At 59.0% G+C, this 22737-nt stretch overlaps 2 protein-coding genes across 5 annotated transcripts in view; both read right to left on the bottom strand.

The window, feature by feature from the left end:
* The window catches only part of ARHGAP27 (Rho GTPase activating protein 27), a 31435-nt gene extending 22662 nt beyond the window's left edge, over positions 1 to 8773 (bottom strand). The window contains exons 1-3 of one of the 2 annotated variants that reach the window (XM_059378814.1): positions 8604 to 8724; positions 7494 to 7627; positions 5195 to 5872 (exon numbers count right to left, since the gene is read on the bottom strand). In XM_059378814.1, coding sequence (XP_059234797.1) covers positions 5195 to 5854 — 660 coding nt within the window. In that variant the 5' untranslated portion in view covers positions 5855 to 5872; positions 7494 to 7627; positions 8604 to 8724. Of the gene's footprint in view, positions 1 to 5194; positions 5873 to 7493; positions 7628 to 8603 lie in introns of both variants that reach the window. The other variant, XM_059378815.1, reaches the window with a different exon arrangement.
* Positions 8774 to 10198: 1425 nt separating this feature from the next.
* Positions 10199 to 22737, bottom strand: part of PLEKHM1 (pleckstrin homology and RUN domain containing M1) — a 46378-nt gene continuing 33839 nt past the window's right edge. For all 3 annotated transcript variants that reach the window (XM_059378811.1, XM_059378812.1, XM_059378813.1), the window contains 5 exons: positions 21782 to 21927; positions 18497 to 18690; positions 13763 to 13826; positions 13117 to 13274; positions 10199 to 12335 (listed from right to left, as the gene is read on the bottom strand). In XM_059378811.1, the coding sequence (XP_059234794.1) occupies positions 12224 to 12335; positions 13117 to 13274; positions 13763 to 13826; positions 18497 to 18690; positions 21782 to 21927 (674 nt within the window). In that variant the 3' untranslated portion in view covers positions 10199 to 12223. The remainder of the gene's footprint in view (positions 12336 to 13116; positions 13275 to 13762; positions 13827 to 18496; positions 18691 to 21781; positions 21928 to 22737) is intronic.

Here is a 22737-nt window from a genome sequence, read left to right as displayed (position 1 = left end):
CTGGACACAGACAGCCCCAGGAAAGGCAGAGAAATTAGATGGAGAGAGAAGCCGGCTGCTGGGGCTCAGGAAGGAAGTGGGGAGGCAGGTGGACCTGTCTCAGGAGGCCCAGGGTGGGGGGGGTTTAGGGGAACCAGAGACTGAGAGGTGAATAATAAGGCCCAGGCTCAGGGGAGATCACCCAGGGGACCCCATCGAGCCATGGGGGCTGCCAAGCCCCTGGGGTTTGCTCCATTCTTCCCAGGGAGCAGTGGCTGGGGAGAACCACTGGTGGCCCCGAATGTGGGCTGAGGATGGGGGGGCCACCCAAGAGCCTGATCCTTCATGGGTCAGGCCATGGGCTGGGCAGCAGGGCTCCAGGGTCAGCCTGGGGCTGCAGGTGAGTCAGGCCAGGGGTGAAGAAACCGGCTGGGCCACCCCAGGGTAGCTGACTTCCCTGGGTGGGGGAGGGGCTGAGGAGAAAGACCAGATGAGGGGGACTCACTGGACCCTCCCTCCGGCCTCAGCTCACAGGCTCTTACTAGACTCCCTTTCCAGAGGGCCCCCGACTTGTCCCAAAGGGAGATCTAGGTGGGTCTGTCCAAGTCCATTTCCTTTGTCCCAATCAGAGCTGCCTGGGGCGGCTCTTGGAGTGCGTCCCAAGGAGTGGGTGCCAGGCCGGCGATCCCGAGAGGAGGGTGAGGCACCGGGCAGGTGGGTTTCAGCCCGGTCCGGGAAAAGAGCCGGCGGAGGTGAGGGAAGGAGGGGAGAGAGTGGGCAGTCTGCCACGCCACGCCCCGTGCCCCATTCGGAGTTGAGGGGTCACTCACAGTTCTCAGCAGAGGACGGACGGGGAACCAGGGCCGCCCTGGGGGCTCCTTCCAGTTCCGGCAGCCTACTCAGGTGAGGCGCCTCCTGGGCCGGCTGCCCGGGAAGCTGCGGAGGCCCGGGGCTCTCCTGCTTGTGGCCAGTGCCTGGGCAGCACGGGTGGGCTCCAGGCCCCACTGCCGGCCTGGGCCTCTCCACCTCCGAGGCTCTGGGGCGGTCATGGTGACCACACCCTGAAATCCCGGAGTCAGCAGGTCCCCACTCCTCCCCACCCCGCCCGCGGCCCCAGGGGAGGAGTCTCAGGGGCCCCTCCCCCCAGGCTTCAGGCTCCCAAAGCCCCTCCTTTGAGGGGGTGGGGGCAGAGAGCTCCCGCTGGTGAAGCCCTCTTCCTTCTCTCCCTCCTGCGGAGGTGCGCCTCTGCCCTCTCCCGGGACAGCTGGGTCTCCTCCTGGGGGCCGCGTGGGAGATGAAGGGTTGGAATTCCTGCATCCCTCCCTGTAGCCCGTGCCCAGGACTGGGCACATACAGGCCTCTTAGGGAACCCGTGTTTGCCTCTGGCTTTATTGTCCCCACCGCGGGGAGGAGAATGGCCAAGCCCACAGGCCACCGGGCTGAGACTGAACCTGGCGGCCCGCACCGGGCAGGGGTCAGGAAGCATGGAAGTGACTTGCTCTCGGCCACCTCCTGCTTGGGGGACCTTCAGCCAGCCACTAACCCCTCTCTGAACTCTGCATTCTGGCAAAGGGGGGCACCCATGCCTGCCTTCTGAGCTGTTGGGGGGATGAGCCTTTGGGTGAGAGCCCACGGGACCATTAGCCCCTTTGGGACAGGGTCATGTCTTGTCATGTGTGACACACTTTGTGTCCACAGGGTCCAGCCCTCTGACCAGGATACACCAGGTGTTCATTACGGGCTAGTTGATTGGAGGGTGAATGACAAGACCGGAAAATGCCACCCAATGTGGAGGCTTCTCTCTTCTCTCCTCTGCCGACGGCCCCACCCCCATGCCACCCTCTCCCCTTGGCCATTGGTGTACCCTCCTCCAGACGACCCTGATGCTCCATCTTCACATCCTTGCCCCTTGCCTCAGAGTCAGCGGGTCGCTCCCCCTCTGCCCCGGGCACCCCCTTGGCCTCTCTCCCCCAATTCTGTCTCACTAACCCCCTCCTCACCGTCCTCAGCCTCCCGCTCTTCTGGGCCCTGACCACCCACTTCGATTTGGGGAGCCTTGCCTCTGGCCTCACCTGCCTCTGGCCACACAGCGACTCTCCCTTCCCTGCCAAGCTTTCGAACTGTCTACACGTGGCCTGTGTCCTCACCTTCATCCCTCTGATGTCTGCCTTCTGCCTTCAGTAACCCCTTGACCTGCTCCTGATAAGGTGGCTGGTTGACCTTGCGGTCACCATTTCTGATAAATGTTTAATGGCCTTTATCTGACTTCTCCTTCCTTCTGGACACTTCTCGGTGTCTGGGCCAGCACTCTCCTGCTTTCTGCCTTGCTCCCTATTTCTTCCTCTCCACAGGCCCTCCGAAGCCCCATCTCCAGCACCACAGGCTGAGGGCCGTCTCCTGGGCAGCAGGCCTAGCTATCTGGCTGCTCCCTGGCCGTGTCACCACCGGATAAACAGACCACTGTCTGCGAGGCATGCAACGGGAGACAGGGACACACCCCGCCGTCTCTCCCTCCTTCCTCAGCCCATTGGCCTCCAGATCCCTTGGCATCGGCTTCCCAAATGTCCCGTCATCCCTGAGTGCCCGGGTCACCATGAAGGTCCTCTGTTCTTCTCAAAGTCCCAGCCCCGGGGGTCTTTTCTGTGCCCCATTCCCTTCTGTGCTAGGAATCTTCCAGCAGCTGAAGAATGAAATCTACATCCCTGGTGAGAGCCCATGAGGCTCTGCTGGGTCAGGCACCACCCACTCCCCCCGCAACCCCCCCCCCCAGCAGGGTAGGGCAGGGGCGGGACTGCAGGGCTCCAGGGGTGCATGTCCCACACCCACACCTATGATGACACTGTGTGTGTCGTTCTGCCCCAGATGGCATGTGCCAGGCCGGCCTGAGGCATCTGTCCTCTCTTGCCAGGCCCCTCACCCAGATGGTAGCTCTCTGGGCCTGGGGGGCTGTGCCTCACCAGGAGCTTGGCGGGTGGGAGGCCAGTTCCTGCTTAGTTAATGAGTGAATGAAGGGGAGGGAGCGGCCTCTCCTGCCTCCTCCAAGAAGAAACCAGGAAGGCTCACCTTTCAGGAAATTCTTTCTCTAAATGCTGCCTTGAACAACTAAGAGCAGAACAAGGTTTCCTTCCCAGGAGAGAACCGACTTCCCACCCCTGGCGTGTGTAGGGGAAGGGGTGTCAGGGAGACCCACAGCTGGCACTGGAATAAGGCGGGATCGCAGGGAGTATGAGATTATACCCATCACACAGGGAGGAAACATTAAGTTTTCTTAAGCCTTTCATTAGCGTCCCACAGTGAATTAGGGCCAGAAGCCGGACCAGGCTGAGCGTCTCTAACGATACCCAGGTCTCCTTCAGACACCCCAGTTCCTCCCCGCGCGAGTACTACCCCCGCCAGCACTTGTGTCCCCCACCCCCATCACACCGCTGTAACTGCTCCGAAAGACGGAGGGGCAAGCAGGACGGAGAATGTGGGGAGGCCCCGGAATGCAGCCCGAGAGCCTGCCCAGGAAACGGAGGGACGCCGGGGTGAGGAGCGCTGGCATCCAGCCATTTGTCCCAGAGAAGCCGGCCAACTGGCCTGCCGGGACGCCGGGCACAAGAGCCCCCACTGCCCCGCCCGCGTTCCCTCTGGGCGGAGTCCGGGTCGCGGTCCTCACCGGCCGAGTGCTGTTCCCCGTCATAGCCACAAGAGGGCGGGCTCCTCCTTACAGAAACCAGAGCGAAGGTGGCGCAGACAGGGGTACCCAATGGGACCCAGCCAGCCTTGGTAGAGCGCCTACTACGTGCCAAGTACTTCCATGCCTCACCTCGTTGAAGGCTCAGAACACTAACCCTTTACACAGGCGGACACCTGGCTGGGGGAATTAAGTGACCACTCAGCAGCTGGCAGGTGACCCAGCAGCGTCAAATTCGAGTCTCTCTAGCTTCGAATCCTGAGCTCTTTGCACTGCAACCAGTACACGCGGTGGGAAGACCCAGGAGGTCACACAGTGGGACGGTGCCTCCTTCCGCTGGGCTTCCCAGACTCAGTCCTGGCATGTGCCAGGCATCAATGTTTACATCAAGTACATTACATCAAGTACAAAGAAAGAAATCAGAGACTCTCAAGGTTTAGGGGTCATCCATCCACCTTTCCACCCCTCTTTGGGCCAAAGGACAAATTGGGACCCTGAGAGAGGAAGTGAATTGCCCATAATCACCCAGCTGGTGGCAGTTGTCATAAGGGAGTCTGTATATCCTCCCTCCACCGCTCCCCCTCACCCCCTGCCCTGCACCATGTTCCTAAAGTTCAAGATGTCAGGTGTCAGGGCCACGAGAAGGATCCTGAGGATGTACAAGTGTTTTTTAAAATGTGCTCTACTGGGGTGCCTGGGTGGCTCAGTGGGTTAAGCCTCTGCCTTCGACTCAGGTCATGATCTCAGGGTCCTGGGATCGAGCCCCACATTGAGCACCACATTGAGCACCACATCAGGCTCTCTGCTCAATGGGGAGCCTGCGTCCCTGCCAGCCTCTCTGTCTACTTGTGATCTCTGTCTGTCAAATAAATAAACAAAATCTTTTTTTAAAAAAGTGTGCTATTTTCAATTTCCCAAATTAACACAACTGGATTCTGACACAACAATAAAATCCTCAGTATAACTGAACCTCTTCCGGAAACAAACAAATCAAAATTGTTTTTTTTTTTTTTTTTAAGGGGAACTGAAATGTTGGGAGAAGCCAAAAAGGGAAGCAGACCCCTGACTTTCACATCCATTATCTCATGTGACCCCCGAGCTTCTATGAGAAAGGCTCCTAGGGCTGCCTGCAGGTCCACCGCTCCACACCCCGGAAGAGTTTCGGAATGGTGCTGCCGTTAGGTCATGTGGCGCACGCACCTGCCAGGAAGCTTGGGCCAGCACACCGTAATCAATTTCATCTGCATTTCTGCAGGAAAACCACCGGTAATCAATAAGTGCCATGGGTGGCTTCACATGGCTCAAGTCAAATTCTGCCACCGAGTTAGGGAAAACATCTGGGCTCTGGGGGGCTTTGCCATTCTGGAATTGCAGATAAGTGATGGGGAGCATGCACCCCTGTCGGTTGAGCAAAGTGAGGCTCGGGGTGAAGGAGCACGTCCAGGGCCAGCGGACACTGCTGCTCAGCGTTGAGCCGGACGCTAAGCCGAGAGGGTCTTCAGCCCTCCGCCCGCCTCCCCGCTCCCCGGCTCCGCGTACCTGCGGCGGGCGCTCCTCCCGCGGCGGGCCGCGCACGTCCTGGATGGCCTCGTAGACATTCTCCGAGTCGCTGCGCGCCAGGGGCCGCGGGCACACCCAGGAGCCCGCCACGCTACAGGCCTTGAAGCTGCCCGCGCTCCCGAGGAGACCGGCAGGGGGCGCGACGGCGGCGCGCGCCAGGTCGTCCAGGGACTGCGCGGGGCGCACGGGGGCCGCGGGCCGCGTGTACAGGCAGGTGGGCAGGCCCGGCGCCGGGCTGCTGCGGGGGGTCGCTGCGCCGCGCCGCGCGGGGCCGCACAGGGAGCTCACGCGGCCCCGGGGCTTGGTGGTCGTGCCGTCGGGGCCCGCGGGCGCCGGCGCGCTCACGAAGCGGTAGTCGTAGGCCAGCGGTTCGGGGGCTGCGGGGCCCGGGCAGAGCACGGGCGGAGGCGAGGCGGTGGCGGGATCCCCGAGCGCCGGCAGCTCGCGCACATACTGTGCGGGCAGGTAGAAGGGGCGGCCGCCGGGCTCGCGCCGGACGTGCCACCAGTGCTCCGTGCTGCGGCGCAGCAGCCGGTAGCGCTCATTGGGCTGGATGGCCACGCGGCGCCCATCCTTGCCCGTGTACTCGAAGGGATGCTCCACCAGCACGTACACGTCTCCCTCGACGTCCGCCGCCATCGCGGCTGTGCCGTTTCCCTGTGGGCGACAAGGAAGAAGGGCTTGGAAGTCAGGGCCACCGAGCCGGGAGGAGCGCCGCTCTAGGTTGGGGGTGGGGGGGGGGGGGGGGGGGGGCGGGGACAAAGGCTTGGGTTCGAGTCCCTAGGCTGCCTTCCTTGTGTGCGTTAGGGTCTCAGTATTCCTATCTCAAAAGCGGGGGACTTGGGTAAAATAATCTCCAAAGGGCGCCTGGGTGGCTCAGTTGGTTAAGCGGCTGCCTATGGCTCAGGTCACGATCCCAGGGTCCTGGGACCGAGCCCCGCATCGGTCCTGTAAACCTGCCTGTGTCTCCCTGCTCCACAGAGAGCCTGCTTCTCCCTCTCTCTCTGCCTGCTGCTCTCCCTACGTGTGTTCTTTCTCCATCTCTTTAATAAATAAATAAAATCTTTGGGAAAAAATCTCAAAACAAAAACAAAAACAAAAAACAAACCCCAAACACGTTAAAACGTTCCCATTCTTACACACGCGGATGGAATTATGACAACACTTTCATTCTGCGTTATTGGTTATGATTTGAACCTCGATTCAATCCCTTGGTGGGGAGATTGTGCATAATACTAGTCCAACTTGACAGCCAAGGAAGCCTTGACTCAAAGAGATGGGGTGATTGATGGCCATAGGCCACATTTGCTTACAAAGTTGACTGGGCCTCAGTTTCTCAGTCTGTGAGGTGCGAGAAACAGCCCATTCCCTCTGCCCCCTGCCCCGCCCCTCCCAGACACCACAAGCCCTCAGGAAATCCGGGTCTCCAGAGCCTCTTCCCTCCAGGCTTCTGCACCCCGGGGCCAGCGGGGTCAAGAGTTGAGGCGCGGGGCTCTGGGAGCCTTCCCGGAGCCGCTCTACCCGGGGAGTGTCTCTGCTTCCCCTAGTCCGAGGGCCTTGGCATAAGGGATCCGGACTGCCAAGGCCGGGGAACCGGTTCTCTCGGTTTCTCCTTCCTTACCCAGCGGCTTTGCCGCGGACATGAACCCGGAGCCTGGCCCGCCCAGACCGGCCCGCACCGCCCGGTGTTCTCCAGCTCCCACCTCCACCTCTCGAGAGAGGGAGGCTCTGCCCCCGCGGCCTTCCCACCTGCCCTGTGATCTCCGCATTGCCCCACGAGAGTGGCCCCTAGAGATTGCACTTTGTGACAATGACTACCCACGCGGTGTCCTCCCCCGAGCTCTCCTGGAGTGAATCATGGCACCCCGACCCTCTGCGTGCCAGCTTCACCTGGCTTTTAGTGCCCCGGGCTTGGGGGTCAGAGCCTATCTGTAAACCTGCCTGTGTCTCCCCATCAAAGAGATGAATCAGAGTCTCTTCCCTAAGGGGCTGGTGGCTCCAAGCCCTTGCACTGAACCCATCTTCTGCCCAATAGAGGTGTCCCGGGAGCAGCTGGGAGTCGGTTGCTTGCTGAGGCTGAGGAACCTAAGGAACGGGGTCTGGCGGGAGGCTCACTGCGCTCCTTCACTACTTAGGAATAAGCTTTCCTGGAGGGGGAAAGGGGTGCACACTGGGCACTGGAGGTGTGGTGCGTGAGCTGCCCGGAGCTAGGTCAACAGACCCCTGAGAGGATACCCCTTGGTCACCTTCCCCTGGGCCCCCCCCGCGGCTCACTCACGTCGGCGGGTCAGGTCTCTGTGGGCCCATGGGCTGGACGGGCGGAGCCAGCGGATGGATGCAGGTTAGGCCCCTGCCATCTCCTTGGGCGGGGCTTCCAAGGGCTAGGCCGGGGGAGACCTCGGGGAGCAGGAGCTGGCAAGGGGAGCAAAGAGGGAGAGGGATGCTCAGGAGGGCTGCCCCCCATCCCCAACGCGGCTGTATCTGCGAGAGGCGAGTGGGAGCCTGGACGAGTGTGTCTCGGCCGGTTGGGTGGAAGCAGGGCCCAGAGCAAGTGAAGGCAGAAGGGAGAGGCGGCAGCTGGAAGGGCTGCGGCTGAAGGGGTGCTGCCGGGTGTCGAGCGGAGCCCAAGGTGGGTAGGGTCCCACCCCTGCCGCCCCTCCCGCCTCCTCCCCACCCCCGCCACGGAATTTGCTGTCCTCGAGCCTCTGCGTCCCGCGGGCGCGCTGCTCTGGGACTGCCCGACCCCGGTCGTTGTCTCTCCCTGGTTCCCATACCTAGCGAAGCCATTTGCACCCTGAATCACCCACCACCAGCCCTCTCCAGCCCGACTGCAGGCGCTACTCGCTTCGGACCCACCTCCGCCCTCCCCAGGCCCTTTCCGGGCGCAGCTTGGCGGGGCCTGGAAAAACTCGGAGCGGAGTTCCCACCGCAGGGATGCCTACCCGAGCGCAGAGTCTCGGGCTGGGTGGGGAGGGGACCCGGGTCACGGCTTCTTCCCCAACTCGGGGGGAGCGTAGAGAAGCGGAGGGACAAGGGGAGCGGGAAGATCCCTGGAACTCGGGGGCCGACCGGTCGCAAGGAGGTGCTTTGGGTCCACTGCCCGGGCGACGCGAACCATAGCGCCGTCAACGCCTGGGTCGGAGCCGGGGGCCTGCACCTGGGCCCCTCCCGTCCCCGGACGGACCGCAGCCTTTCGCATCTCTGCTGCTCGCTGGGGATCCGACCCGCGCGGCCCTGCTCCCGGGTGCGCGCAGCTCCCACCCCAGCGCCGGGTGAACGGGAGCAGGCGCGCGGCGCTCCCGGGGGAGAGGACCCGCCACCTGCGGCACCGCACCCCCGCCCCGGCTCCCACCCACCCCCAACTCCCGGCCCGGCCCGGCCTCGGCACCTCGGGGTGTCCGCTCACTGGCTTCGCCTCCACTTGTCCCGGCAGGCGCGCGTGGTTTCGGCGTCCGCCGCTCCCTCCTCCACCGCCCAGCTCCCGCGCAGCCGGGTTTCCTGTTCAACAATACAGCGAGGGAGGCACCAGCGGAGAGCGCCCGGCAGAACTTCCTCCCGGGCTGAGGCAGGGCTGCGGCTGCTAGAGACAATCCCCGGTGTCCTGGCTTCCTGTCCCCTCTGGGCCGGGCCAGCGCCCTGAGAGTCAGACGCCGCCCTCCCCCTGCACCTCCTGGGATCATGGGCCACACCTGGCTGTCTCCTGGGAGGTGGAAGCAGTAGGGCCGGGATGATGGCATGTGGGGTGAAGGGGGAGTCTCCTCGACTTCTTCTGGCCAGATTTCCCTCCCACTGTACGATTGCATGCCCCAGCTGCCCGGATCGTCCTCTGGAAGAGGGCCACCCTGCAGGCTGTCCGCAGGGTAAGCCCAGCGCAGCCTGCCCTTAGCACTTCCATTTTCTCTCCTGTAGAAGGGACAGGGGCGCCTCCTTCGCAGGATGGTTGGTAAGACTGGATGAGAATGAGTTGCACGAAACACGGTGTAGTATTATCACATTATTATTGTAAGAACACACATTCATTATTAACATTTTTATTATGAGTGCCCTCCCCTTCAGTGTTGGGTTGAAGTCTCCAAACTCCACACTTTCCTTTAGGTAGAAGCGGGGAAGGAAAAAAAAGGAATGTCCACAGAGGCATCTTGCTGAGGATGGAGAAAAAAGGCAGGGAGCATCCAGGTCACGAGGCCCTGTCCCCAGACCTCAAACACAGGTACTTCGGTCTTCTCAGAGCCCACCCCCTACTGACCGTGGAGGGACTTGAGGCCCCTGAGGGAAGCTGGTGCTCAGGGGATGCGCAGAAGGGCCCCCTCCCCCCTCCCAGGGGCTGAAAGTTCTCTTCAAGGACAAGGAACTGCAAAGCCTAATGTTTCAATCCCACTTTCCTGTGAGCTGCTTCAGGGAACGAGTCTGTTTCCCTCCTCTGTCCTTGCCATGGGCAGTGGTGGCCTTCTCCTCCCTGGAACTTCAGGGCAAGGGAGCAGCCAACTAAAAGCCACATGGAGCCCTGAAACCATGCACCCAGATTCTGGCCCTGCTCAAAGAGCCTTTCCTCCCTGAGCCCCCTCACTTGATTTCCCAGCGGGGGACAGTCCGGACACATCTCATGTTCTGAGGCCAGGGGTCTGTGCTTTGACAGGCACAGGGAGGAAGTCCCTGTGGTGGGATCTCAGGGATCAGCTTCAGTTGTTACAGAAGAGTGTGTGTGAGGAAACCTCCGCACCAGGGGCCTGCAATGCTATCCCTCCAAAGCCTCTATATCTGACTCCTAGTCGGGAAGGGACAGACCGAACACTGTCGCCTCTCCTCCCTGGCATGCCCATGCCTCGTGCGCAAACCCCCTGCTTGCAGATGTCTACCCCAACCACCCCTCTCCAGGCCTTCCATGCTAAAAGGCGCAGAGGGGGCCCCATCTGAGGACGACAGGATGGCCGGTGGCCTCCCCCAACCAGTGGCAGCGTCAGGATTCAGAAGCGAGACCAGAGGTGAGAAAAATCAGGTTTACTGCAAAATCATTCAAAAATCACACTGCAGCAGCTCCTTCCACACATTGCAAAGCACTGTTCAGGGCCAGCACCCCTCACTAGAAACAGTTTATTGCATAACATGGCATTTTAAAAATAGTGTGGGCACCAATGAGGTTCACGTCAGCTTTCCATGGAGGGTGAGAGGGTAAAAGCCAACTTATCTGGAAGCATCAGCAGCTTTTCCTGGGCAGGGGGGCCGTCCTAATGCTACTAGTCCCCGGGAGGTGGCTGTGGACAGGAGACAGCCTGTCCACCCAACCCCAGTGAGCCCTCCAGGGTGGCCCCCAGCCGCACCGTCTGTCGCTGGCCAGCCTCTGTCCACCTGGGGACTGGGGCACCTGCGGCTCTTCTCGGGCTGGGTTTGCGGGGGAGCATTAATGCTGGCTGTGGGGGTGCGGGACAGAGATAAGGACCCACTTTCCCATCTAGAAGGCTTTGGTGCGCTGGGCATCGGCGTACACCATCTTCCGTGACGGGGACAGAGAAGCTGTGCGGCAGCCCTCCCCTGCCCTGCTACCCACCACCTCCTCTGTTCTATTGCACAAGTTACCCCGCTCCACAGGGCTGGGCAGGTGACTCAGCAGCCGAATCACCCCAAGGGAGAGGTGGGAGTAGATTCATCTCTTAAAAGTGACGGGCAACCTCCACCGGAGGCCCCCATCCAAGCCGAGGGCAGACAGGATGGCCAGAGCACCCCGGTGGGAGGTGGGGGGCTGTGGGTCCAGAGGAGATGGGAGAAGGCAGCAGAGAGATCGCCCCGAATCACAGGGTTTCAGTGTCATTTTGAAAACAATTCAAGGCTCCCACTCTACCCCAAGACCCCTTGAAAAGGCAATCACCCTCCTGTGACCTTTTCCAGTACTGGCAGCGCCCCTCCTGGGCCAGTCCAGCGAGGCTTTGGGAAGCCATGGCTTTGTAAACTGAGGCTGGGCCTCCTTCCACAAGGTGGCCGCTCCCATGTGTCCCCGTCCATCTCTGCAGCAGGCCTGGCACTCTTCGTGGAAGGACAGGGTGGGGGGTCACCACTGCACAGTGCGGAGCCTGGCAGTTATGATGCCCGAGGCCGGCCCTGGCCCGGGGTCACTGCCCTCTCTGGGGGAGGGGGTCCCCCTGACAGCAGGTCTCTAGCAGCCATCGGGCTGGATGTCTGCGGTAGGCAAGGGGCTGAGGGGGAGGGAAGATGACCCTGGCCTGGACCAAGGAAGGCGCAAAGTGCTGACAGTGCTGGTTCCAAGTCACTCCCTTCTCCCACCGGGACCGAGATCCCAGGCTATAGGGGAGCCAGGGGGCTCTGACCCGGAAAAAGGTTATGGGGTTTTCAGGGGAGGAGGACAGGGCAGGGTGAAGAGAGGCGAGGCAGAGGAAGAAGGCGGTCACCAGGACCAATCCCGCCAGCTCCCGGGCAGTTTGGCACGTACTTGAGCTGTGGGCAGCGAGGGCCCGGTCTGGCTGACAGGCTCAGGCCCCCTGGTGGCCTCCCCGTGGGCCAAATGGTCCCACATGTTTGCTCCACATGAGAATGCCTGGATTTCTTGGGTGACTTGTGTAGGGTCAAGAATAAAAAAATATTTTCTGTTGAAATATGAAGGGAAAAAAAAAACCTGTCTTAAAAAACTAGACCTTTTAATCAGGAATGTGGAATAGAGAATGTGCCCAAGTCTCATGTCCACAGTGTTTGAACAGCCCTCCGGGAGGTGTCGCATCTGTGAGGCGAGCTGGGGGCCTGATTAGTGCAAAGCTCCCTTTCCCGCTTCCCCTGATGGTGTCCCCACCTCTTGGAGCAGACGGGCGGGAGAGGGACTGGGGGACATCATCGAGGGCCTCATCGGGTAGGCTCGTGCTCTGGTCACATCTGAGTCTTCCTGACAGGGGAGACAGCCATGACACCTTGAGGGGATCCAGGCTGATGCCAAACCCAGCTGGGAGGGCCGAGCTGAGTGGGGTGTCCCCGCCCGGTGGACCCGGATGGAGACAGCACACTGGCTTAGGTGAGTGCGTTCTGCTCCTGGTACTTGCGCCTGCGGGCACAGCGCGGGCAGCCCTTCCTCACCACGGCCTCGCAGCTCTGGTGGAAGACGGTCTTGCACTCACTGCACCTGGGGGGACAGTAGCCAGTGTTCTGACGGGAGCCGGGGGGGGGGGGAGGGGCAGTGCCACCCACAACCCAAGGCCCGTGTGCTGCCTCCCCACCTCTGAACAAAACCTTGGGGCGCCGACCCTGCGCCATGCCACAGGCACGCTCCCTTCTGCAGCACTTCCTACCGATGCTGCTGGGGACTCGTGACATGATCCTTGCCTGTGCTGAGAACATCACCCCGCCGTTTGAAAAGCGGAGCCCAGGGGCTGAATCTAGGCCATGAGACACCTACTGAAAACGAACGAATGCTCCCGCCTGCTCAGTTTTCCACTCCCACCTGGGCTGGAATGGAGGTTTGGCGGCTGAATTTTTCCATTTAGGGGCTCCTGATAATGAGTGCTAATCGGATAAGAACCACCATCACTGCAGGAGGGAACCAGGTGGGGGCCCCTCCTGGGTGCCCACTTTGTGTGGCCTGTGCCCACCCTCTGGGGCAGTGGCTCATTCAGTCCCTTCTCAACCCATTTGTAGATGACAAAACTGAGGCCCCCACTCAAAGACTCAGCAAGCTACCTTACCTCTTCTCGAGGGAGACAGATAGTTTCCTTGGTCTAGGGAGGGGTCCTCGGAAGGCTCTCTCGTCCCCCAAGCTGGCCCAAAGCTGGCCGTGACTGGCCTGGGCATCAGCTGCTCTAGACGACCTCCCCAGCCTGTGGCTCCGTGTTCTGTGTTCCTGCCCCGCTGGAATGCCAGGGCTGGCTGTGGGCAGGGGTGGGCAGCTGGCCGTGTGTCCCGCATACCTGACCGTGGTGTCAAACTCGAAGGGAAAGATGATGTCGTGGTGGTGGCAGATCTGGCAGATGAAGCCACGCTGGGTGCACAGGTCGCAGTGGTAGACGTGCTGGGAGGCGAATCCGATGAGGGCGTTGAGGAAGCCTGTGTACACCCCATCTGCGATCTGTGGAGGGCAAGTGAGGGCTGCCAGGCCTTTCAGGCAGCTATGCTGAGTGAGGCCGAGGCTGTCTGGAAAACGTAGTCTGCGGCCCCTCCTGACACTCTACCTGAAGGACTCCTACCCCCAAAGAAGTCTCTCCCTGCTTGGGCAAGAAAGGCTCCCTGGATCAGGCCGAACGAGGCTGTCCAGTTCCCCGATGCAGAGGTCACTGGGGATGACCGTGTTGGCAGACGAGACCCAAATCCACAGTGCCCTCCCTCGAGGAAAGGAATGTCCCCGGCTCTCACCTGTGGGACCTGCCCTCCCGCTGGGGATGAGCCCCGCAGCAGGGAAGGGGCTGGCACTCGGTCACTGCCTGGGAAGCATGTGACAGTGAGACACGCAGTCTGAGGGGCTGAGAAGCTGCAGCCCCCCTCTTGCGTCCCCATTTCTGATTTCTCCAGGAATGAGGTCCCTCCACAGAAGTGTGGGGGTCGAGGAGGCATTCTCACCTGCTGGAGGTCAGCGACACTGTACTTGTGGGGCGACTCCAAGAGGTAATTCCTGTGGTTGAGCCTTCAAACAAAACATAAGGGGCTCCTTAGGTTTTCCACGATCTGGGACAACCTCTGTTTGCTTTCATTCCTTCAGCTGCTACCCGGGTATGAACGCCTGGTGGGGCGGTCCCTAAGAGCCAGCTGAGCCGCCTGGGGTGGGGACCTGCTCTTCCAGGTGGCCTGGGGCAAATGACTCAGCCTCTCTGCACCCCAAGCTTCCTCACCTGAGAAATGGAGCTGTTCTGAGGATTAAATAATTTATCTAAAGCATTTGGCACAGCGCCCAGCACACGGTAAACAATGAATCATTACCACCTGTAGCTGACAACACTGTACTGTGCACTTGAAATTTGCTGAGAGGGTAGAGCTCAAACGCTCTCATCAAAAGTCTGTATGTAAGAAGTGAGGGCTGGATGGATGTGTGAACGAAGCAGAGGGAGGAGCCCTTTCATGGTGTACAAACGTGCATCAACTCATCATGCTATCCACCGTAAGTTCCTCACAATTTGGTCAGTTACACCTCAACAAAGCTGAAAAAAATTGCAAAAAAATTTAAAGGTATAAAAAATAAAGCATCTACAAAAAAATTAACCAACGAGGAGGACGATGACCAAAGCTAACATCTGTACCAGGAACTGGGCTCAGAGCTTTAGCCACTGACTCATTCTGCCACCCCTTAAGGTCGGTACACTTATAGTCCCCTAGTGAGTGGCAGAGCGGAAGTCTGAATGCAGGAGTCTGGCTCTGGAGCCCGCACCCTTATCCACCCAGTGAATGCCCAGAGGTGTTAGCTGTTGTCATTACTGCCACCATCACATACCAAGGACAGCGCTTGGGGACAGAAATACATAGCATGTGGCCTCTGCTCTCCTGTCGCCCCTGGGCTAGCTGGGGGACAGTCACGCATCTGGTTTCGGTGCTATGCGAGAGGCACAGAGATGGCCCAAGTTTGGCACATCCCATTTCACTGAGGGGTGGGGCACCGGGGAGACAAAGGCCGAGGGCGACTCTGACTCTACGCTCCACCTCAGCAAGGCAGACATTCAAGGGGTTCTGTCCTGAGGGATGGAGAGGAAACACCTGCAGAAATTCCCCCCGGGACGACATCTGGCTGGGCCGGCTGGTGTGGGTACTGGGGCTGGGGAGAAGGCTCCAAGCCTAAGGAGGCCCCGGGGCATCCAATAGGGGCTCGGCCACGCTCCACCCCACGGCCTCAGTTGTGGTCTGTGGAAACCCCGTCTGGGGCAGAGAGGACCAGCCCCACCAAGTAGCCCGGCAGGCCACGGTGCCACGATGGGTGAGGACACTGACGAGTGGCTGCTCAGCTCACCATGCTGGTTTCCCCAGTAAACTTCCAGCTTTCTGGGAACAGGAAGCCGCCATTTATCACCAGGAAAACACAGGGGGCGGGGGGCACACAGGCTGTCCCTGAGCTGGCAGGAAGGGTGGGGCTGATCTGGATGGAGAGCCATCTCTGTCATCTGCCCTCTGCCCCCACAGTCATGGGGGGCGGAGCGGCCAGGCCCAAGACCCTCCCTGCGAGCCACTGTCCTCTGGGCCCGTCACGCATTCAGTGAGGGTTTGCAGGTGCTTTCCTCATGGCACTCCAAGATGGAGGGGACAAGAGCATGGGCTCTGGAGCGAGATGCTTCTCATCCTGCCATCAGGAGAGAAATCCACACCCCAGGGCCGCTCCGGGACTCTGTTCTCTCCCCCACAATCCTGAGACCCCTCTCTGTCCTCTTCTGTGTGAAGATGACTGCCCAGACGAAGGGGCCGAGGAGTGTAAGGCATTCTGGAAGACATTGGAAGACAGAGGCAAGGCTGCCCCTTCACCCCTGCAGCCAGTGATGGGGCGGGAGACGGCGCAGGCAGGGCTGCTACGTCTGGGTTCCAGACCCAGGCTGTGTGACTCCTTTGAACTCAGGTCCCTCCTCTGACCACCCCTCCAGGGCGTTTCTAGAATGGCTCCTTTCCAGGGATCGAGAGGGTGCTCTGGGGCTTCTCTGGCCCCTGGAGACATGTCCAGGCCTGTCTGAGGATCCCCTTTCCCTCAGAGGGCCCAGCAGAGGGCTGCCACTAGCAACGGCGAACTCCTCCCTGACTTCACCGCTCACACTCAAGGCCTGTCCCTCCTTCTCAACCATTCTGGTCCTCAGCCTCCATTCTGGCCGACTCAGGCCAGGCCTCCTCATGTCCCTAATTACTAAACCAGCCCTGGTGCCCCACTCCTGCCCAACTGGGCTTTTCACTTTCGTGCTTACTTTCTTCTCTCTTTGTGTATCTTATGTTTAAGTAATCTCTATACACAATGTGGGACTCAAACTCACAACACCAAGTTCAAGAGTTGCAATGCTCTACTGACTAAGCCAGGAGAGTACCCCCAAATTAGTCTTTTTTAAACCCTGGAGAATGTTGAGTCCTGGGCTCAAAACTTTGCAAAGCGCTCCCTGCTGCTGGCAGGATAAACCCCTTTAGTGTGGCACTTAGGACCTTTGAGGTCTGGCGTCCACCCTCACGATCCAGCTGCATGGAACCCCTCAAGGGTCCTGGTGAACCACACTCCCGTCCCCTTCCACAGGACGGGTCCCCTTGAGCCAGGAAAGCTGGGCCCTCCCTTCTTCCTTCTCCTCGTTCTTTTGCAAAATCCCAGTTCACTATGTGCATGGGTAAGGACAGAATTTTAGAAGCAAGTTCTAACAGTACTGATAGTGGCGGGGAGGGGTGATCGGAAGTTTCTGCCTGATTCTTTTATGCTGTCTGAATACTGATTATCTCTATAAAAAAGAAACACTTTTTTTTTTCTTCTAAAGAAGATAAGAAAATGCTGCAAACCCTCTGCTCAGACACCATCTCCTCTAGGAGCTTTCTTGGCCCTCCGGCCCTGACAAGGCTGGGTTGGGTGCTTTTCCTCATGCACAAATCATGCTGACCCAGGGCCATCGTGTCTTTCTCCAGACTCTGAGCCCCTCATGGGGCCCTCACCACAACTCTGGAAGGCTGCATGAGCACAGAGATGACTGGCCCATTTGGTAGACAAGAAAGCTGAGGCTCAGACAAGTGAACCGACCTTTCTGAGTCACACAGCAAGTCTGAGGCCGGGCAGAGGCTGCTCCCGAGCTTTTCCACTTGCCCCATGATGCTTTCAAAATGCGATGTCTCCTGGCCTCGCCTTGCTCTCTCAAAGGCTGGTAGGCTGCATAGCAGGTTTCCAGTGCAGCTACCCAAGGATGGGAATGGCAGGATCAGGTAGAAAGAGGCAGGGTTGCCCCAAAGGTCAGCCCGGACAGGTCAGCAAGGTCAAAGACCGACTGATCAGAGCAAGCCAGGGCCAGGAAAGTGAGGCCAGCACCCAGGACCCACCCTGCAGGCACCGAGTCAGCTCAGGTCCGCAGGCGATCCCTCTGACTGGAGAGTGACGACAACGAGATCTCACCACCCTGGTCAGGGGGGCTGGAGGGAGACTCTCTGGAGCCCTGAGTCCTAGAATCTCAGAAAGGAGGGCAGTGAGGGGAGACCCAGGGGCCTAGTGATTGACCATTGCAGGCAAGACCTCCCCAGGAAGCAGCCTGCTAGGGTCCCTCATGGTGGCTGCCCAATTAGGGCCCAGCTGGCTGCTCTGGGAGCCTGCCTCTCCCCCATGTCTGAGAGAGCTCCCTGCAGCCCCCTCCTGAGGGTCCTGGGGGGCCTGTATTGGGCACTGCCCGGGCCCCACGCAGCCACGGCCCGGGGAGCACGAGCCAGGAGCCTACAACTGCAGCCGAGCAGAGGGCTGGCTTCTGTGCCAGTCCTGTGTGGAGGAGCAGCTGGGGGCAGGGGTGAATGTGGAGGGGCTGCTGAGCTGCTCCAAGTCCCCAAACACCCAGCCACGAAGCCCCACTGGACAGAAGGCATCTGCTCCTCCACCTGGGGTCTGCCCTCCTGAGGGCCTGAGGAGAGCCCAGCGGACTGTGCCAGGAGGTGTTTATGAGGGACCCAGACAGACCCTAAGTCCATGCTGCAGCACAGCATCCCCTCTGACCCTGAGGAGGCCCCCAGGCTCCAGGGGCTAAGAAGCTTCTCAAAGGGCACCCTGAGGGTCTCACCCTAATCTTGCCCTCTTCTGAAGATTTTGGGAGGGATGCTGTGCTGGACAGCAGCAAAGCAGGCAGGGGCGGGGGGGGGGGGGGGCCGGGGGAGGGAGAGGCCAGGGCAACAACGGCCCTTGCCTCCCAGCCTCCTCACACTTCCCCCTTCCCTCCCAGCACCTCCCACCCAAGTTCTCTCTGCTCTTTTTATCAAGGGGGACTTCGTTCATGGCCTGTGCACAGTCCCCATTCCGTCTGGATCACTCTCTCCTGAGTCTCTTCTCCTTGCTAAACTCCTACTCATTCATCATTCAGCCTCACCTTGTCAATTCCTCCCGGAAGTCTTCCCGGCTCTGCCCTCCTCCAATCCTCTTAACCTGCCCGCAAACCTGGGCTCTCAGAATGTTCTCAGTAAATATTTGTTGAATGAAACGAATACATGAACAAATAAAAGCCGCTCTCAAAGCATGTGGTTGTTTCCCCAACCTAGTGGGAAGCTGGTTTCTGCCCAGCCCTGGCCTCCCTCCCGAGAGGCGCGGGCGCCGGCTGCGGCTGAGTGTGTGTCGTGTGTATTGGCGGGCCGGTGTGTGTCGGAGGGCCGGTGTGTGTCCAGGCCGCTTACCTCTTGCTTAGCTCCTTCAGGGCCCCGCTTCGGCACAGGCCCAGGTAATCCCCCAGCAGCTTCAGCTGCTCCCGGCAGCTCCGGACGAGGCGCATCTGCTCCACGTGCTCGTACAGCGAGGCGTTCACCAGCTGCAGGTTGATGAGGGGCTGGGCCCGGATCTGCGTCAGGAACCGCAGGGCCTGCCGGCAGATCTGCAGCGCCGCCCGAGGACAGCAGGGACGGGACAGCACGGCCGTCTGGTGAGCGCCTCTGGGACAGGCACGGTCTCACCGACCCACTCACCGCCCACCCTACTCCAAGGGCACTGTCTCCATTCTACAGATGAGGGAACTGAGGCCCAGGGGGGAAGTGACCTGGCCTAGGTTCACCACTCATAAAAGTCAATGTGGGAACCCAGTAACCTAAGGCCCAAACCCAGCCCCTCTCCCCCTGGGCCCACAGACCCTTCCTACTCTTTCCTGTCTTCCCAGCCCCCATTTTCCTGCCTAACGGAAACAGGCACTCCCCCAGGGCCGCCTCAGGAACCAGGTGACTGAGTCGGGCTCCAGCCACAGGAAGCCAGAGATCAGACACAGCTTAACGATGTTTCCCGAGCTCCCCAGCTCTTGCCAGCAGCGCCAACCAGGGTCCCCCCGAGCCCCTGTGTGGAGATGAGGCGTCAGTCCCGGCCTCTCCCAGCTCACAGAACGGTGTAGCTCCTCCCTCAGCCCTGACCCTCACGCCAAAGCCACTTACTGAGCACCTACTATGTGCCAGACAGTGGGCTGTGGGTCTCAGCCATATCCTTTCCTCATGCTTATGACAAGCTAATGGGGAAGGTGTCATCATCTCCATTTTTAAAAAATATTTTTTATTTATTTTCATCATCCCCATTTTATAGATAAAGAAACTGAGGCTTCCAGGAGCCAAAGTGGCTTATCTAATCTACCTGCAGAAAGTGGAGCCCAGGCCTAAACTGAGCGTGGTCTCTGCACACTTGTCGGCCTCACTAACAAGAAGACCCTCCCCGCCTCAGGGTCCTCCTCACTGTGACAAGGCTGGAGGAGCTGAGACGTTCTCCCAGATCAGCTACTGTGCGATGGTTAGGAGTCAGGCTTTCAGGTCAAAACTGAATTTGAATCCTGGCTCTACCACTTCCTAGCAGTGTCATCTTCTAACATTAAACCTCTGTGACTTAGTTTCATTGTCTGTAAAATGAGGAAATCAAAAGTACCTCCCTTATGGGATTATTTTGAGTTGAGATAAAAAACGTAGGAATGTTTTCTATGTAAACATTTCTACGTAAACATTTCTACGATAAAAAACGCAGGAATGTTTGAGTTGAGATAAAAAAATGTAGGCATCTCCTTAGGAATGGGAGATGCCTTCTGACTCCGAGTGCCTGTGTGGCCCCGTGGTCCCCTGAAGCATGGGGGACATAACAGAGCCCTCAGGAGATGGTCACACTGGAGGGTTAGGAGCCTCTGGCCTCCTGTCATCCAGCTCCACCACCATCTCTTGCCTCCCCCACAATGGACAGCTCCTTTTCCCATGTCCCAGAGCCCTGAAGTACCAGCCTCCCGGCCGGTGGGCAACCAGGTAGCAAAGACCTGGGGATTCTCCTCCGACAGCTCATCTCTATCCCTGGCCCAGCCCTTCCCATCACTCAGCTTCAGGCCTTGGGCGAGGCTCAGATGAAATCACACACTGGAATGTGTGCTGAGAGCTGCCAAGCACCACAGAACGACTGGCAGGAGTTTCCTGCTCCCCCGGGACTGTTTCTGGCCTGTGCGCTCGCAGGAGACAAGGCTTCAAGAAAGAAGCCCCAGTCCCGGGATGACATCCTGCCAAGTGCCAGCTAGCCCTTCCCTAAGTGGATCAGCCAGAGGCAACAGTGAACAAGGAGGCCTGTAACCCATGAGCCAGCCACTTTCTATTTCGAATGTTCCTGTCTTTTCCCAGGCCAGGGATCTTTCAGAGTGAGAGCTGGATATTTCCTGATGTCAGATATGCCAAGAAAAGTACTGTCATTTTCTAGCTGGGAAAAGGAAGTGGCACAAGAATCACCGCAATGATTAAGAAGATGGCTTAACAAGGGTCCGGATGTTGTAAGTAGGGAGTGTGTTTAATGGCCAAGGAATTATTTGCATTTGTGGTGGTTCTGAGGTTTAATATTCTACATGTAGTTAATGAAATACTTGCCACTGGGGACAGGAGTGGGGGACAGTGAAGCTAATGTCCTGGGGTTCCGGTCCCTAGCAAAGTGGAGGCTGGGGTCACACAGAATCTGAGAGTCACACACGTTCCCTGGGCTCTGACGACACATCCGCGGCCAGCAGGCCTGGGTCCTGAGAAGTAAGTAACTTCTCCTTTGTGCTTCTGTGTCTGTCTTACGCAGCAATCTGTGCCTCTGGGGTAAAGCCAAGTTTGTTCTCCTTGAGGCAGGGCCTGACCAAGTGAATTAGGGGCTGAAGGTGTGACAGGCCTCAGGAGAAAGGAAGGGCACTAACACAGGGCCCTAAGACATGGCAGTGCCATCCCTGTTAATCCTTACACAACCCAGAGGCACACACTTATGAATCCCTCTTTACAGACAAGGAAACTAAGTCAAATAATTGGCTAATGGTAGCACAGCTAGGTCAGTGGGTAAGCTCAGGTGGAGAAGGGGAATGTGAAAGATCCTGGAATACATCTAATTCAAAAGCATTTGGTGAACATAAAAAAGGACCTAAGACTAAGTGATACTCGGTGAACAAAGCAGGTTATAAAGCAGTACAAGTTCAGGATAATTCCAATTTTCAAACATATGTAAACAGACCCACAGAGAAGGCTGACACTCGGGGGTTTGGGGGGAGCATAGCTGGTTGGCCAGCCACCCAGCCACCCATCCACTGTCTACCTACCCACATCCACCCACCCACCCACCCCCCATCCACCCACAACTGTCCATCTACATACCTAGTCTATCCTAATTATCCTTCCTTATTTCTATCTATCTGTCTGGTTGTTGGTGCCTTACACAGTTTAGTCCGTGGCCAACGGGGCGCTGCAAAGAACCACCCTCAGACCTGCAGCTGAGGACCAGGGTGGCACTGACAGAGCTCTGCCCAGGAGCTAGAGACCAGCACCATGTTCTTCCCTTGGTTGGTCCCCTCCACCCCCATCATGGGGCCTGAACCAGTGACCTGGGCTTCCCTGGAGCCGAAGTCCTCCACACAGATGAAGAGCAGCGGCGAGAAGAGCGACCGTTCCTCTGTCACTCAGCAGCCCGTGTGGCCACGACAGGCCGGGCTCCAGGCTTACCGGGCGCTTGGTGAGGTCCCAGTTGTGGATGATCCTGGCCGGAATCACCGAGGCATCGTCTTGGTGGCAGATGTCACAGTAATAGAGGCCAGAGAAGGCACAAAGCTTGGGTCGTACGAATGAGAAGCCAATCTGTCGGGAGCAGCCTGGGGAGAAAGACGGCGGGTGAGTGAGCAGTGGGGCGGTGTGAGTCTGCGATCAGGGCAGGGGTTACGAAGCCGAAGGACCTGCTCTTTAAGGAAGGGACAGATTACAAAGGATACAGAGACAAAGGCACCCTCACTCATATGCATACTGCTCAGACACAATCCGTTCTTGAGTGTTTACAACAGAACCCTGTTAACAATTGTCATCGCCATTTTAGAGCTCAAGAAATCAGTGCAGAGAGAGGTGAGTACAGCCCCGTCACGGGACGATGACGTGGCACAGCTGGCCACTGGACTGGGGTTGGGCTGCCGCTAGCACCCACATCCTCTTTTGCCTAGCCGCCTGTGTTCAGCGTTCCCACTGCTTGCTCACGCAGGCCAACCTCCAGTGGGTCTGCCCCCTCCACTGGGGCCCAGAAATGGAAGCAACCGAGTCTGGGCCTCGGTGAGCGGGGTAGGAGCTGGGGACCTGAGGCTGGCCACAGGGAGGGGGTAGGGAAGCCAGCTGGAGGTGGTGGCAGTCTGGACACTGCCTGGTGCAGGCTCGGAGTCAGAGACGCCAGATACCTCGGGACAGTGGGGCAGGGCCCAGCTTTAGCTGCTTGGGGTATGCTCAGGGCAGAGCAAAAGCCTGGCTCTAATCCCGAGCACACATGGCTGCCTCCCACCGGCATGGGAAAAGGTCCCTTTGGACTTGGGACCGGAAGGGTAGGCTCATCTGCTTCCTAGCTGCCTCATTCTAACCTTCACTGAATTTTTGCAAGGTTCCATTGTGGTCTCTGTAAAATTCAGCTGCTACATGCTCTTCTG

The sequence above is a fragment of the Mustela nigripes genome, chromosome 16 (assembly GCF_022355385.1).
Source record: "Mustela nigripes isolate SB6536 chromosome 16, MUSNIG.SB6536, whole genome shotgun sequence".
NCBI classification, from domain to species: Eukaryota; Metazoa; Chordata; class Mammalia; order Carnivora; family Mustelidae; genus Mustela; species Mustela nigripes.
Note: the sequence above shows the minus strand (reverse complement) of the source record. Positions and strands in the feature narration are given on the sequence as shown.